The following is a 16,662-nucleotide window of genomic DNA, read 5'->3' as shown; positions in this document are numbered from 1 at the left end:
CATATTTTCTATTATTGTAAGAAAATCTGAAGCAAGTAATCTGAACTTTCTGGAGTCTGTCACTATCTCTCGCGGTTAAAGCCTACATCAGCATACGATAACCTAGATGTAATTAACGACTCACACAGAGATAATTTTAGGTTGAAGCTCATTATTTGGACGATTTGGACAGAGTTTTTTTAGGCAATCCGTAGAAGTATTGATAGAGCCAACTGACATGTTAAGTGAATTGAGGTTACTATCCATCCATGGAACTAGATTTTTTGCTTCAGTTTTAAACTCTTCATTAACCTCCTTCATTGTTCATTTTAGATAACTTTTGACATAGTCAACCTGTTTTTGTGGTCCAAATAATATGACCACTGACTTATTGGTATTAAGCTTAAGGTTATCAGCTGAAAATATAACGTAGGTCCTCGTTAATTCTTGTAGTGGCATAAAATACTTTTTTTGCTTGAAAAAAGTGAAGCAGTTGGGAATCGCCAGCGTAGTTATTAAGAGATACATGTTTCATAACGGAAGGAAAGTCAAAGATGTAAAACCAAAAAAAAACTTTTCACAAAGAGACAAAGATTTTAAGTATCAACAGTATCAATTTTTACTAAGCGCAGAGACAGGTCCAAAAGATATACGAAATGCATCTGTGTATCGGGGATAATCTTTTTCTTGAATAAGGAGTCACTCATTTGTACATGCGTATTTTTTTCTAGAACATTGGATAGAGTAAGTAACTGTAAACCAAATTTTTGAAAGTGATTAGTTATAAGATCAGATAATAATAATTTCTAGATTGTTTTTCTACTTATGTAAAAGTTATGATTCAGTTTTAGAAGCACAAAGAATAGAAATAAAGTTATGGTGCATTGGATTAATATTGACCAGGTGAGATGGTAAGGCGTTATTTTCTTTATTTACTTTTCCCAAATTTACTTTTCCCCGCCCAAGAGAACTCCACATAGCTTTGCTGCATTGGGTTTTCTAAACAGAATCCATAAAAGCTTTTTGCTCACGCTTTGCAGATTGCTAGGTGTAGTTTCGGAGGTTATCATAGGCAAAAACTCATTTAAGGTGTAAAAAGTATGACGTACCAAACTATATTTTACAATATATTAAAATTTATTTATGATTGATCAAAAAGTTTTATGGGTATGTTAGCAAGGCTGTTGGTTTTTCAAAATTTGGTCGTGATTTGTTGGTTGGAATTTTGAAGTAACTCAAATTTATTGGGATTAGTTCAATACACAGTTTAAAATAAAAGGAAATAAGAGGTTTAGAAGACATTGTTGGGTGGACACCTAGAAATTTTACTTATTGCTGCCCTATAAGATCGCGCATTCCATTTAAGGTGAAAAAAACTTGATAGTCGAGCAATAATTTCTCTGTTTCTCTACAGTCACTATTAATTAATTAATTAATTTTACACCAATATCCGTTAGCGATTTATTAACTTAACAGTCGACAAGAAGAAAGATTACTCAATCCAAATCTTAAATATATTGTTTCATACAATATTTATTTATTTATTCATCGCTCGGTTTTGCGTATCGAACAACAATAATTATAGCAAAATTAAAGAAATTTTAGTCACACAGGCTGAGAATATCATACAGTCTATAAACGTGTCTGATTAAAATATCTCGAGGTCTGAAATAATCAATTTGCTTAATTTCAACTTATGTAATAACTCTAGCTTTAGTTAGTTTTGGTTAGTTTAGCTTTAGTTATTTTAAATGCGCTCACTTGATATCGTCGTTGAGTAAAATTAAAGTTGAAGATCTTGTGGTCGCCAATTTCAACAAATTAACGAGGATTCTACTAATTTTTTATATAATAAAACAAAAAAGAATTTAGCACATGAGTTTTCAATACCTATAAAGAAAGATTATATTCCATGAATCTTAAAATATTTGAGAACATTTTTTTCAAAACGGAACAGTGTATCCTTACTGAAAATAATAAAATTTTTCGTATATTACAGATTTTGTCTTGTCAGAGAGATCATTTATGGATTATTTATGGATTGTGCTATTATTATCATTTGTTACTCGAGTAAATTCATAGATGGTTTGGTACAGATCATATAAAATCCGAATATTAGATATTCTGGTAGGGTTTCTTAAATTCAAATCACTGAAATCAGTATTCAAATCGCCCAAGGAATGACTTTTTCAAGAAATTTTATATCTTTATTACAAAAACAGATGAGAGAGGAGAAGATAGTAAATCAACAACAACAACCCGTAAAGAAACAGCCTAAATCAATAACACTTTCCTGTCCCTGCATTTTGAAATTGCTTCCATCCTGTCCCCTCCCGAGTTCGATATATTTTCAAATATTACTCAGGACAAAGCTGAAAACCTACCTTTATTTTCTAACCAGAATCACATTAAAAAATTCGAAAGACTAACCTCAACACAAGTGGAACCATCAAGCTCTTGTCAACTACCAAACATTGTGGTATCAACTTTCTGAGACAAAAAAATCAATTCTTCGGGTTTCAGCTTCGTCCTTGCACCAGGTAGATAGAGCAAATCATTTGAAATGTTGAATCTGTTTTAAACAAATTTTTATCTTAAAGGGCTAAAGAAATTCGATTTGAAACCGCAAAAATCCTTTAAAAAAAACAAATTTTCTAAATCCAATCTTCTAACATATGAACGCATAGCTCTAAAATCTTTAAAGTCTATTCCTGCTATAGCAGATAATGGAAATGCTACGGTTGTCATGAACAGAACTGAGTATCAAAAAAAAGAAATTTGAGATATTCTTACAAACGGATCCTATCGTTAACTTAAAAAAGATCATACGTCATCGGCACGCAGTCTTAAATCTGCTATTGAAGGTTTCTTTATTAGATTCCAAAATTCCTCCGTTCTACGGACTTTGTAATGTTTGCAAACTAGCATGACCCCATTCGTTCTATTAAATCCTTTACACAGATAACTCATAGTTTCGTATTTCATGCTTGCTTGAGTTTTGGTTACTTTACTTAAGTTTCTATTCCTGAAACGACATAATTTCAGATAAACTACAATCTGGAATGAAATTATTTCATTTTAATTGAAAAGTACTTATGTGGACCATATTTTTTCTTATAACAGTCAAATTTATGAACAAATATCAGGAACAGCTATGGGTTCTCGATTATCACCAATCATCGCAAATATCCATTTGATTTGTGGAAGTTTTCCATCTAAACCCAAAACTATGGTTTTTGATTATACACTTTGAGGGAGGAAGACAAAATATCTGGAGATCTTGCAGGTCCCGTTTACCAATCCACTGTCCGGGAAATACCAAATGTATCTATCTGGAATTTCAGGTTGATTTGGATTTGGGAAAGAAACTTGGAGGAGACTTAAGGCGTTTCGAAGAAATTGTAAATATTGAGTTCCAGTAAGATTTTGATCAAAGAAATAAGGTCGAATAATTTTGTTATTCAAGATCCTTGCCCAAACGTACAATTTTTTGTGGATGTTTTGCAGTTGCATATTTCCATCATAGTTTGACAAAACTCTAGTCTGCGGTCGAGATCTTCGTTCAGCTCCTGCAATAATGTAATCTTGTACGGATGATACTTTTCTTTTTTTAATACACGCAAAGCTGTTCGTTGGCTAACATCATTATTTGAAGCTACTTTAGTTACACGATGGGGATTCTCGTCAACTTCTAATAAAATGTGTATTAGTATCTGGACGACCTAGGCGTAGACGACGTTTTACATGGCCTGTTTTATAAATTGTCTCTCAATTTTACTCACTGCGGATCTTGTACTGAGTTTTTCTGGGTGTTTTGTGTTAAACAAATTACAAACTTTTTTGTGAGTTCTCGATTTATCTCCATATCCAATAAAAATTAAAAGTTCAGTGCTTGGTTTCATTTAGATATCCCTTTCTTTACTGACAGAAATGTAATTGTAACAATTTAAGAACTTTACTTACCTTTTTCTTAACTCTTTTGCTCATAAAAAGTTGGAGATTGGCATAGGGTGTGCCACATGAATTATGCGTGAACTTTGACGCAGAATTCGAAAATAGATTTAAAAAGACGGGGTTAAATTTAGGAAAGTGAATTTGGTATCGAGATCTACTTTTTGGCCCACTGTGCATATTTTCTGTTTTTCTTGAAACCTAATACCTGATTTTTAAATTAAATCAATTCAAATCAAATCATTTATTTTGTCAGTATAAAAGCCATTTTTCAAAAGTGCTAGACAAAAAAGGATTTCCTCCCGATTAAAAACCGATTACATTCGAGTAAACTCTGGGAAATGCGTCTTCTAGATAGTAGTAACAAAAATTATTTGAAGTAGAGGTATTTTTAAATGAAGCTTGAAAAAATCACAAATCTATAAAAGAATATCCAGTGAAAGCTCTAATAAGTGGACATCGACGGTTCCAGCATTTTTGTCCGTTTCTGAGAAGGGTTAAATAAAATATAGTAAAAAATTATAAATTAATATGAACCAGCGTATGTATTAAACACAATCTTTTAATTTGTTGTTCGTTTCAAACATAATCCAATGTAAAACATACATACATACTGCATAAAATCTAAAACCTGTCAATTGAACTAACTTTTAAAATAATCTGATTTTTCTTACTGTTTCATTCATTCTTTTCTTTCAAAAGCAAATGCTGAAAATGTGTTGTCCAACATTTCTTAATAAAATAGACAGATTCTAAAATGTTGATTAGTTTTGAGAGTTCTGAAACAGAAAAATCATCTATTTTTGAAACCGCATTGTTCAAAATCTGTTCACTATAAAAAAACTGAAAAATTTCAATTGAGTCCCAATCTAAGGGATGAGAAACAGATGTTGTGTTAGAGGGTAGAACAATAATATTGTCGTCGTTATTTTGACATTTTGCCCTCACTGCACTTTTCGCTTTTTGGTGTTAACATTTTGTCAAGCAGTGTCCTGAAATACTTTCATCTGTATCATAGATATCCTCTGGTTTATAGCCCAACAGCATTGGTGGTAAATTTTCTAGAAATTGGTTCAGCAGCCCTTTGTTTGGCTTTTGTTTTGGTTTAACGACTGTGACATCGGAGCAAATCCAAACAATTTTTGTCAATCTGTGCTGAAGCTGCTTTAAGTTTTTTGGTGTTTTGCACCAAATTGTCACCTGGTTGCCACTTAACATGTCTTTGTGTTTTGTAATGTCTACTGCCTGAGTTTTGCTTATTTGGAATTTAAAAAAGATGAAATCAACCTAAGCATCTAAAAATTTTTTTACATAAAAAAAGGCAAATCAAAACTTGTTCATTACCGTTTGTTTACTTAGTTTCTATTTATGTAAATAATTTATTAGTAACATCCCTAACAAAAAAATCACTGACCAACGGTGATTTTTCAAAAAAACTTCCAGTCTGATCGGCGAAACATCAGCAAGTTCGATTTATCAACAAGGAGGAATCCAGAAGATTTGGAGATAGTATCACAAGTGGTGAGATTTCAGATTTCGGGGAAATACCGCGGCTGCCAATTGGCAACGGTTTATTTCGTCTAGTTTCGCAGTTTCATGGGAGCGTTTTGAGTCTGTTGAAGGTAATTTTATTGCCCCGTCCGTCAAAGCGTCTGCTTATGAAAAAGTATTTTATAAGAATTGATACGCAAAACTTTGGGTCCGCTTATGAGAGCTGTCCACAAACAGAGTTTTCACCGTACACAAAACTCTAAAAATAACAAGAAAAAAAAGGAAAGGAAGGACTTAAATAAATTTGTTCCATCTGTTAGCCGTGCACTGTACTATATACTAATAATATATTTGATTTAGCATAGAAATTAGCGGAAGGTTTTTTAAAACACCCTATAAAAAGGTTAGTGTGCGGTTGCAGGTTCGCCCAGTTAATAAATGCAAAATCGTTCAATTAGAGCGGGTCATGAACCACATAGCCAACGGAGGATGATTGCGGCAGAGTCCTTCGGCACATTCAATATAAAAATCGATTCAAACACGCCTGATATACATATTAACATCGTAATTGTTTTGAGTTCGAGCACAACTGAAAAACGGAAAAATCCCGCGTTCGTCGGTGCCTGTCCAGACGATTACGGTGGACATCTTACTTAATATCGCGGGGTATAAAAAAGCGGGCGTCAAGAATTCCCATCCATTGTTTGCGGATACTTTGTGTTTCGTTATTAGCGGCGCGGTAAGAAAATTATTGTCGAAGAGACGAAGATGCGTTTCATTAAAATTGCTTGGTTCGTTACGTGTTGGGGATGTTCTCTGCCCTTTGCCCTTTGCGTAAGTGTTTTCCGTTTCATTTTTATGTTTGTGTGCGCAACTATATTTCGTTTCTGAATGCGAGAGTCATAAAATGTAAATTTGCAATGAGAGGGATCATTATAAAAGGGTGGACAACATAAAGGATATATCGTAAAGATCAGATAAATTGAAATGATAGTTTCCTTTAGTTTTAAGACCTTAGGGTTTTGATGATAACAAAATAACTGTCTTTTCTCCATTTCAGTTCTTCATCACATAGGATCTAGTGAAGTATCTTGAAAAATCATATTACGCTATTTAAATGACAGAACACAAAAAGTACTACTCAACGAATCAACCTCTAGGTCTTCGTCTGTTAACAAGGGAGTACTTCTGTTGCGATTTTTAGATTCAGTTTTAGAACATAACTACCATTTTGTGATTATCATTTTTATACCGATGCCACTCAACTTTACTTTTCGTTCTCTGAGAAATGCATTAACGAGGCAATTGTGATTTGAATAGTGATGATATTTGGAAATGACAATCAAATTGATAATATAAAAAACATTGTAAAATTCTCTATGAAGAACTAACTGTTTTGCCTTTTTGTAGCAGTTGCAAAAGTTTAGGACTTACTCTAGATTCTGGAAAAAGTGAGAGCTCATTAACAAGCAAGAAGTTTGCATGCAGTAATCTAAAATTAATTTATGGAAGTCGTCACTGTCTCTTACAGAATGGTAATAGGTTTACGATGCTCTAGTATTGTCACAGTCTAATCATTCTAACAGCAGACGTATCGTATTCAAAAAGTTCAAACCTCTCGTCGTTGACCAATAACAATATGGAGACGTAGAAATCATATTTCACTATATCTGGATAGGTTAGGCTGGTTAAAGCATAGAAAATAGAACTTGAAAAGTTCCTTCTGATACCACATTGTAAATATGATTAATCAATATGTCTCCTTGATAGTTTAATTTTTAGGGTAAATATACTAATTCGGTTCTCAGCAAGACATTCAGAAACGCTAGCCATTTTCAACAACAGACTTTGGCAATAACTGCCAGAAAGTAACTATGATTCTAATTTTAAATACTAAGGCAATAGGTAGGTCAACTATTTGACTACATCATGACAACTTTCATGAGTACAAAAGTAAGCCTATGGAATACGGCTAAGACCACTCAGTTTTACAATTCCACATTCTTATCCTGCGTGTAGGAAGCAGTCTGGTTTATTGACAAATTATTTTTTCCTAAAAACGGTTGCGCCGAAACGAGGGCACCAAAACCTATTGCCTCAGTCAATTGTGTTATTTTCCCGCGCGCATGCAGATGAAATTCATTCTTTTCGCCGTGACCTGGTCTCCGAAGATGTTACCGGTTGTTGTTTATTGAAGCGCGGGTATCGTTTCGCAATATTCAAAGGAGGCAATCCATCCATCTTAGTTGCCAAATTTGTGTGCATTGAATTTAAGTTATCCGCCTGGAAATCCTGATTTGGCAACTGCGGGCAAGTACTAATACGATCGACCGCCGAAAGAACGGAACGGGAAATGTCCGGCCTGGTTTTGCTTCGTACCGCAGGCAGAAGCTCTGTGTAGCTGTGAGGCGTCTCACAGTGGGCTGAACGTTGATTCTAGTAAATAAAAAGTAACTTAAATTTTAAAGATATTTTACATAAACATATTTCCATTTTTCAAAAATTAAATATCATCAATTATATTCCAAAACTTTCATAAATGTTTACAGAGTGATTCACGTAGATGGTCTATTACAATTATGTCAAGAAGGACTTATCCTGAATTTTGGTAGTGTGCCTTTTAAAAATATGTGTCATGTAGTCGTGGTCAACATCAGCTTTCTTATTTTAAAGGGTCCACCCTATTATTGTATTTTTTTATTCTAAATCAATTCTGATATTTTCTGCTAAAAATGTCAGACGCACTACTTTGTTTAAAATGAAATTACTCAATGTCGGTAAACAACTTAGAAGAATAACTTTAACCACGGAGCAACTTATAGTATACCAATTTTGATTGATAATATTTTTCATTTTAATTATTTTTTATTAATTAACATTAATTGTCTTACACCTATTTTTTAGCATTTTTTTTAGATATAAAGTTCTTTGTCTGGAATGTGGAGAGAATTACCGTTTTGATTGAAATTTGTCTAGTACCCCATGACGAAACAAACGCCACGCTATTCAAAAGTATGCCAAATAGTTTAGTTTGCCAATTGTGCGACAAAAATAACTTGAATTGAAAATAATTACACTTTTGCTCATATTTATGACTTTTTCTATGGATAAATATGATATGTGAGATATGTGAGAAGAACAGTTAGATAGAGTCCATGCAGCTTTTACTGGTATACATACAGAACAAATTAGCACAGGTATATTTCAAATTGAATAAAATATTTTGAAATGGACAGGTTAAACAAAGTTGTAACAACTGTGTTCATTTTTTCATATGTATGAATAAATGAGGTTTCATAATAACTATTATAGTGTTACTAAGCTACTATACTAATTTGAATCAAAACGGTTATTCTCTGCACATTCCGGACAAAAACCTTGATATCTAAGAAATGGCTAAAAATAGGAACTCGAACTTATTAAAATGAAAAACTACCTGGTGTTCCATTTGAAAAAAAATATCATGAATCAAATATGTTAAAAAGTTACCATTTTTTCGGTATACTCCGTATAACTGTAGATGTTCAAAGATGGGCATGGACGGCGAAGTTGGTCCTGTATAAATCTTGCTTGAATAATTTAATTTTAAACAAAGTACTGTGTTTGACATTTTTTACAGAAAATTAGCAAATATTGCTGAAACTGTTAGTTTTGGACATGAAATACTTTAAGTAAAACTTGTTCAGAATTTTATTTAGAAACCAAAAATACAACATATTGAATAAGAAAGCTGATATTAAGCAAGTATCCCGTAGGTATATGTGAAAATGTTTTTAAAAGGTGCATACCAAAATTCAGAATATTAAAATTAAAAAATATGAAATTAATTTTTATATCATCTGCAGAATTGTTTAAACTCCCTTTTTGCATGATAGGAGGCCAAAGGGGCCCCAAATGGGACCCAGGTGGGATTCCTGGTGTTAGTAAGGTTTGATTTGGAACCGTTAATAACCAAAAATTATTTTCTTGGTTTCAAATAATCTGCTAATAAAATATAACCGCTGCACAAGCTGGTCTTAATTTTGTGTGTTTTAACAGAAAACTTCTATTTCTAAAATAGACAGAGCAAAATAGATGATATCGGCATGGATCGAACTACAGGGCGTATTTCAATTTGGGATCATGCAGTGGCGTACTTAGATTTTTCTATAATTATATGGTTATCATAGTTGATTTTTTTCACAACCTAAATTGTTTTGGTATATTCCAATTTGAAAAAATACGAATCAAACTTCTTTGATGCACTAGAAAACTTTAACAAAGTGTTGTTCTCTAGGTTTAACACCAAATAGAGGTAGAGTAATTAATTAATTAATTAAAATAAGAAAACCGAAAGCGCCACTGGATTTGCCTCGGAAAAATAGCCCCAAAAATGTCTTTATCTGAATAAAAAATGTTAATAAATAATAAAGATATCGGAAACTATCATTTTTAAATTTTTTGCATTCACCCATGAGTAACAGAATTTCATCGGTCATCCATTTGTGCTTTTTATTTATAGTTCTGCATCCCAGAACATTTTGTGAGGTGATTTTTAACACATTCGCTATTTCTCCCTACGTTACGTCATCACCTCTGATTTTGAGATATAATTTCTGAATCTGCGAATTTAACTGGTTAGTTTATTCGGTTTTAGGGACTGGATTATGTAGTTTATCCAATGCCATTGGCCGTCGTGGTGTTTCTTTTTTAGGCTTTGAGAGCGACACTTTCAGTACGACCAATAGTAGTATATGATGGCTATATAGGGAGGATGATGCTGAAAGCCGAGTATTAGTGGATGTCATGTTTTCTTCTTGACAAAACTGTAGAAGTCGGTCCCCCCTTTCACTACTTGTACCCGGAGTAAAGGGTCCAATCATGTTTTCAAATCTGCTTCTGCGTAGTTTAGCATTTAGGTCTCGCATTATTATATTAACTTCTTGCTTCTTAGTTAACCTCAGTAGATTATATACATCACTACAATACTGTTCTAATCTTGGTCTAGTGCGTCAGCTATTGGTGCATACACCTGGATCACATTTAGGTTAACTGGTTTCATGACTGGTTCATCATGACAATGTGATCTGAATTAGGCACAACTGATTTCATCAGGCTCTTCGAAATCATTAATCCCACATGATTTCTGTGATTTCTGCGCTGACGGCCAGAGTAGTTTTCGACAGTCCATGTTCCGGAGTCTGACCATCTAGTTTCTGCGATTCCCAGAACGTCCAGTTTCAGTCTGTTCATTTTTTTTACATGTTTGCTAGTTTCCCAGCTTGGAACAAGCTTCGTGTGTTCCAAGTTCCAATCCTTATAGGTTTGTTACTGAAACATACAATATGGAGATCAGACGCTGTCCACTATATCTGGCTATCCTCACTTAGTTTAGGCTGCAGGTGGTTGCAGTTTCCCAGAGTGTGGTAACTTGGTAACTTGGAGTCATAAATGAGAACTAGGTGCCCTGTGAGGCTCAGTTATCGCCGACACCCACCAAAAATTTCAGTGGGCGCCACCAGTCTTGATAAAAGGTACTACATCTTCAGCGCAACCTCTATACCCCGGCAGCTTTGCAAATAGTCGAAAATTGTCTGATCTGAAGATTTCGTCTATGAGGTTTTCATTATTAACTATTTTTCAAAAATCGAGACCAAGTCCATCTAGTTGAGAAACAGTTTCGATCACCTTGTATATAACAACGTTCAAACACGTTCATATTAATTATGTATATTGGCTCTTCCGAAAAGGAATTTTACACTTTATCAAAATCTGCGAGGGTCATCTGCATAAACGAATAATAGCTGTTATTTATTGAATCTAATTTACTATATCCTGGGATTATTAGTTATGTTCATTGTGTGCAAGAGATTTTGAAAGGTACATGCATCCTCAGGAAACTAGTTTAACGGTTTACTATTTATGCATTTGTTACCGGTAATCTGCAAAAACCGTAAATGTGCTAAATATTTAGGTATTCTGCAAAATGATCAATTTACCAGGCACTATGCAAAATCACTACTATTTATCTGATGCGTTAGTTAATCTAGAATTAAAGGTGTTTATTTTCAACATTGACTAGACAGTGGCACAGTGTCTAACTCTGTCGAAGTTTATTGGACGTTTTATGAATAATATTGGCCAGCGGAAAGAAATAAATATTTTTGGGGAAGTTAAATACATTAATATTTCCCAAGAGTTCAAGTCGCCGATAAAAACAAATACTACAAGGCGTTAAATTTTTGTCATCCATTTGCTTTCAAGTTGTACTTCTACCTGTCTCCTTCAATCAATTTAGCTCAACAAGTGGAAAACAGAAACTAACCAGAATTAACCAAATACTTGTTACTTTCGAGAAACCGATGAAATCGTGTTTCACGAAAGTATCTACGTTAGTCGTACGGGGTCGCGGTTGGTCAGATGGATTCAGCGTCGAAAAAGGAAACTTTTTTCTGTTCTCTGTATCTCCGTAACGGACCTCAGGCGGGTTTTTGATTCCAGATAACTTTCTAACCGTTAAAGCTACGGGCTTCAAATTTTCTTCCATTCTAATACTAGACGACCCGTAGCGTTTCACAAACCGGTTAGGCTATCCGACAGCTGCGGCCATTTTGTTGACTAATTGGCATTTTACAATATTTGTGAATTTATGTGTGTTTGTTATGTGATATTTCTCTCGTATATGGGTATAGTGGTTGAATTTTCTTTACCAGTTCTCATTACGGATTGAAAATGTTGTTTACAATTAATAAAAATATAATGAAGTTATATTGAAAATTCTCGATAATTAACACAGCAAGCTTTTTCAAATATTGTGTACTACCGTAATGGATCAATATTTCGAATTCTTTAATTAATTGGGGAGTGTTCGAATATCCATATATCCAAAGGGTTCAACGCATTTTAATAAACTTGTAGCCGTTAAAAAGGGATGTGTGGATGTGTGCTTATGTTGGCACCAGGTGGAGTTTTCTGATACAATATAAAAACAAAATAATTTTCCGAAAAAAGAAGAAATGCAACGATATAACCTTTATTATTCAATTCAATTCAATTATGCGTTTCACAAAAAATGTTGGGCTCGACTGCTAGGATCATTCGCCCATTGCCGACTTCCGTCGAGGATTTTCGTTTCTGGTCTATGACCACCATGTACAAAGAAGAAAAATAACCAATAATTTGCTCAGCTAGCAAAAAACGATTCTGACCGATACCAAAAAAAAATCGGCTTCCCCCCGCTTCCACCCGGGACCATCCGGGCCCATCCGGCCTCCATACCGGCGTGAACAGGGAAAAACGACGGGGCCGACGACGATTATCACTTTAAAACATACACTAAACACTCAAAATACCAAATCCACACCGTGGAAAAAGATATCAAACTTTTTGGGACGAATACATGGGATTCTGTCGGGAGCGAACGGAGGTTAAACAGTCGCGTGCAATGCTCCACCACAGAATAACCTTTATTATGTTATTAGTTAGTCACATAAAAAGCGAAGCAACTCACTTAAAACATTATCTCAATACCGTTATCCCAACCTAAAACATGAATAGAAAAACTTAACGCTATTAAAAAGTTTTATTTTGGGAAAATTTTGAATTTTACGGGTTGTTATCGAAATCAAATTATTCCGAATGTATAAAAATAAAACGCTAACTTATTATGCGATGAGAAATGATACTTAAAGTCAAAATAAAATGTTATTATTTATCTTTATTCTTTTTTACAATACATAGACGTAACCGTACTCAAATATATGGCATTATCACTTATTGTTACATTAATAATTAGGTTTAGTCAAATAACCACAACTCTTTAATTGTCGAAGACTAATCAATTTTATCAATAACTGAATTATTTAAATTGTAAAATATGTATCTAAATAATCAGTATTTTTCTCCGTCCCGAAAGCATCGATTTCTTCAAGGCATTCGATTTTGATGAGATAAATATTGAACAAACTTAAACTAATAAAAACGGTAGGCAATCAAGGCACTTTGACAAGGACCAAATAACCCAACGAAACACGCGTAGCATTTGGTCCATATAGCTATTAGCTATAGCTATATGGACCATATAGCTATAGCTATTATTAGGTGTAATAGTGTAGTAGCGGCCCTACTACGGTAAAAATTGATGCGCCGTAGTTCTCCCACTAACCTGCATTTTGCGCCATTTTCTTAACTCGTTATCCCAGAACATTTAATGAGATCTAGGCATGTTTTAAGAAAGTTCTGCTGTAAAAATGCCCCATCGAAACCTATTGGCGATTTGTCAGGGGTCATGTTTTAAATCACCCGCATGTGCAGGTTGAAAAATATTTTCGTAGCTGCTTCGTAAGTTCCTGTATTATTGACATAGACAGGGCCCCCGTATCAGACAAAATTTGTTTTCATCCCAATATTGATAGTTTTTAATATGAAAAAAGATGTTTTATTAATTTTTTAAATGGTTTTCCACATTTTATTACTTAAATACTTCAAAAGGTAATAAAATTAGTTCGAGATTAAATTTTTAATGGAAAATTAAATAATAATACTAAATATTTGAAAACGGCAAGCTTGTCAAAATGTCAAAATGTAAAAATGTCAGCTACGTGGTAGTTTCGTGCCCTCGGAAGGAATTATAATAGAGTAATGAACATAAATAATTTTATTTTGATTTTGAATATCATTTGGCATTTTAAATAAAAATATATCGCTTGGCTTTTTGGGGATACAGACGTTTGTTAAAGAAAATATTTCAACACCACACCACCACACAACAAAATAGATTTCAATTTGCCTCATGTTTAAAACAGTACGCTTTTTAACCATAATAACCGAGTTTTAAAATCCAATATAATAATTACGCCACTGGTGGACATTTCAGCAACTCGAATATAATTTACACCATTTTCTTTTCCCTGGTTTACTTAACAGTTTTTTTTTCAAATTTCTTGGACCATCTGTTTCCTTAATACCATACCTGGTCGCCATTGCTGGGAACCCCTGGTATATTCGTACCAATAGAACATACTTGCCCCACTCATACCAATTGGCTAGGAGCGTAAACATCATATGTATTTACAACCCAGTTTCTCCAAAAATTTGTTACAATAACGTGGCGATTTTTGACATAATCGCAAAAAAAAATTGTTGTTTTAGAATAACGGGTGAGATGGGTGCACGGATATGTTTGGAAATATTGTAGGTCGGTCCTTGTTCTATGCGAGGGTATAAAAGGTTTATTTGAAAAAAGAGTTTTTAGTCGCCATTATAATATCTACCAGTCTTAAATTCATAGATGGTCTAACCCGTTTTTTTCTGTAGGTATCAAATTTTCATGACCTAATGATTATACAGGGCCCTGTTGATAAGAAATGGGACATTTGGTGATAGGAAGGCATAAGTAACGTAGCAATATCGAGGCGGCGAAGTTGAAGTTAGATGACACAATATCGAGAAAAGTTATCTGAAAAAGCGTTTAATTTACCTTACAAATAAAAAAATTACACGTATAATGTGAAATATAGAATGGTACTAAAATAACCCAGCTCATAGATTTAAACAGAATTTGGCAAAATTATCCCCAGAATTTTAATTAAACATTCAACGTTAATCGTGTTAATTACTGATTTATTGTTCTAGTTGAAGTTTGAATTATTATATCTTTATTGTCCGAATTTGTTCTCAGCTTCTCGACAGTTACGTACCGGGTCAGGACTATCCTGTATACAGTGAAATTCCTCAAGGACTATCGTTTCGATGCGACCAGAAACTGCCTGGGTACTACAGCGATCCCGAAGCCCAATGTCAGGTAAGCCGGACTAACTTGAAAATAATAAAAAAATTAAAATAACCCAAAAAAAAAAATTAAATTTGGGAAGTTTACATTAATATTATTTAGGACGCCAAATCATAATCTGTGTAAGATAGTTTTTTTTGCAATTACTTCGAAGGCCAACAAATTGCCCGGTAGGTGACGTTACTGCCTTTAGATATCCTTACACGTATTATCACTATTTTTTTCATAAAAAACTAGGTTTAATCCTCAAGGAAACTGAGTAATAGAATCCTTCTTTAAATACTCGAATAATCCTGCCTTAAAACTAAATCCGAATAAGTCTGCGTTAATATACTTTGGGTATTGGACCGCTCCGAACTTATATAAAAAGTTGGGTATAACCTTTAATAATTAACATAAATTTCGAGTATTTCTAGAGTGGACTAATTAGGTCGTTCGATAAGATGATATTTTACGAATTGAGTTAATTATTTTATTTGCCGAATTGAAATATATAAAAAATGAATAATTCCAATAATATTCTTCAGTTATTAAGTCTTCAACAGAACTAAGGGTTGTCGAACATATTCAATAATTGCGTCTTTTTGAAAAATATTGTGAGTTTCAATGTGGCAGAAGTCGGCATCCTTTGAATAATTAGACTTTATTTCTGTTTTCAATACCTCTTTCAGATATCAAACCATAAGATTCCGGTTGAAAATTGTTTCCCATTAAAATATTGTCAACCTGATTCACTAATGCCCTAATACAACAAACATTGTGGTATACATTACCTATAAACTCTAACTAATAATACATTTATAATGACCAGGATTGCAATAAATTTGCATGTATGTTTCAGGTGTGGCATTGGTGTTTGCCAAATGGACAAAAATTTAGCTTTTTGTGCCCGAACGGTACCATATTCAACCAGTTTGCGAGGGTGTGCGATTGGTTTTTCAACGTGGACTGCCCCTCTACCCCTAATTACTATGGGATTAATAGCGACCTCTACAGAGTTCCCCCTTTTAATCAAGACTACAGCTCTGAAAAAGGCTTCTAAACGCGTTTTGCTTTGGGCATATTAGTTTTATTTTCATTTAATGCGGAATGTGTGGTGATGTGTGTAATATAGTTTCAAAAATGTGGAAATTTTATGTATTAAAATAATTGAATCTTGATTTGTTTTTTTGGCAACTATGAGGAATTTATCAAGTACATGTTAAAAAAAATGATATAAATATGTAGCTCTAATAGTTAGAGTTCAATTTCTCTGTTGATTTATTTGTAAATATACTTATTATTTAAATAAATACATCGAAATCATAATATGCATTTTATTTGCCCTTCTAAGAACTTGACTTGACTTGACCAGAGGTGAAAAGTGGTCAGTTCTAGAGTCTTCTAACCCCGTTCACCCTGTAAATAAAACTAAAAAGGTGTCAAATTTGTCATAATCGGTGCGAACTAGAAAAAACTTTAGGTTTTGATTG

At 33.6% G+C, this 16,662-nt stretch overlaps 1 protein-coding gene across 1 annotated transcript; it reads left to right on the top strand.

Annotated features, from left to right (window-relative positions):
* The first annotated feature begins 6,012 nt into the window (after nt 1-6,012).
* Nucleotides 6,013-16,368, top strand: LOC132706957 (U-scoloptoxin(01)-Cw1a-like). The gene is made up of 3 exons (XM_060678560.1): nt 6,013-6,255; nt 15,080-15,202; nt 16,032-16,368. Exons 1-3 carry the CDS (start codon nt 6,190-6,192, stop codon nt 16,230-16,232), a joined length of 390 nt encoding a protein of 129 aa, XP_060534543.1. The 5' UTR covers nt 6,013-6,189; the 3' UTR covers nt 16,233-16,368.
* Nucleotides 16,369-16,662: the final 294 nt, after the last annotated feature.

Source organism: Cylas formicarius, unplaced genomic scaffold (genome assembly GCF_029955315.1).
Source record: "Cylas formicarius isolate icCylForm1 unplaced genomic scaffold, icCylForm1.1 PGA_scaffold_10__41_contigs__length_53128322, whole genome shotgun sequence".
In the NCBI taxonomy this organism is placed as follows: Eukaryota; Metazoa; Arthropoda; class Insecta; order Coleoptera; family Brentidae; genus Cylas; species Cylas formicarius.
The sequence above is the reverse complement of the archived record's forward strand: the minus strand, read 5'-3'. Positions and strand labels throughout refer to the sequence as shown.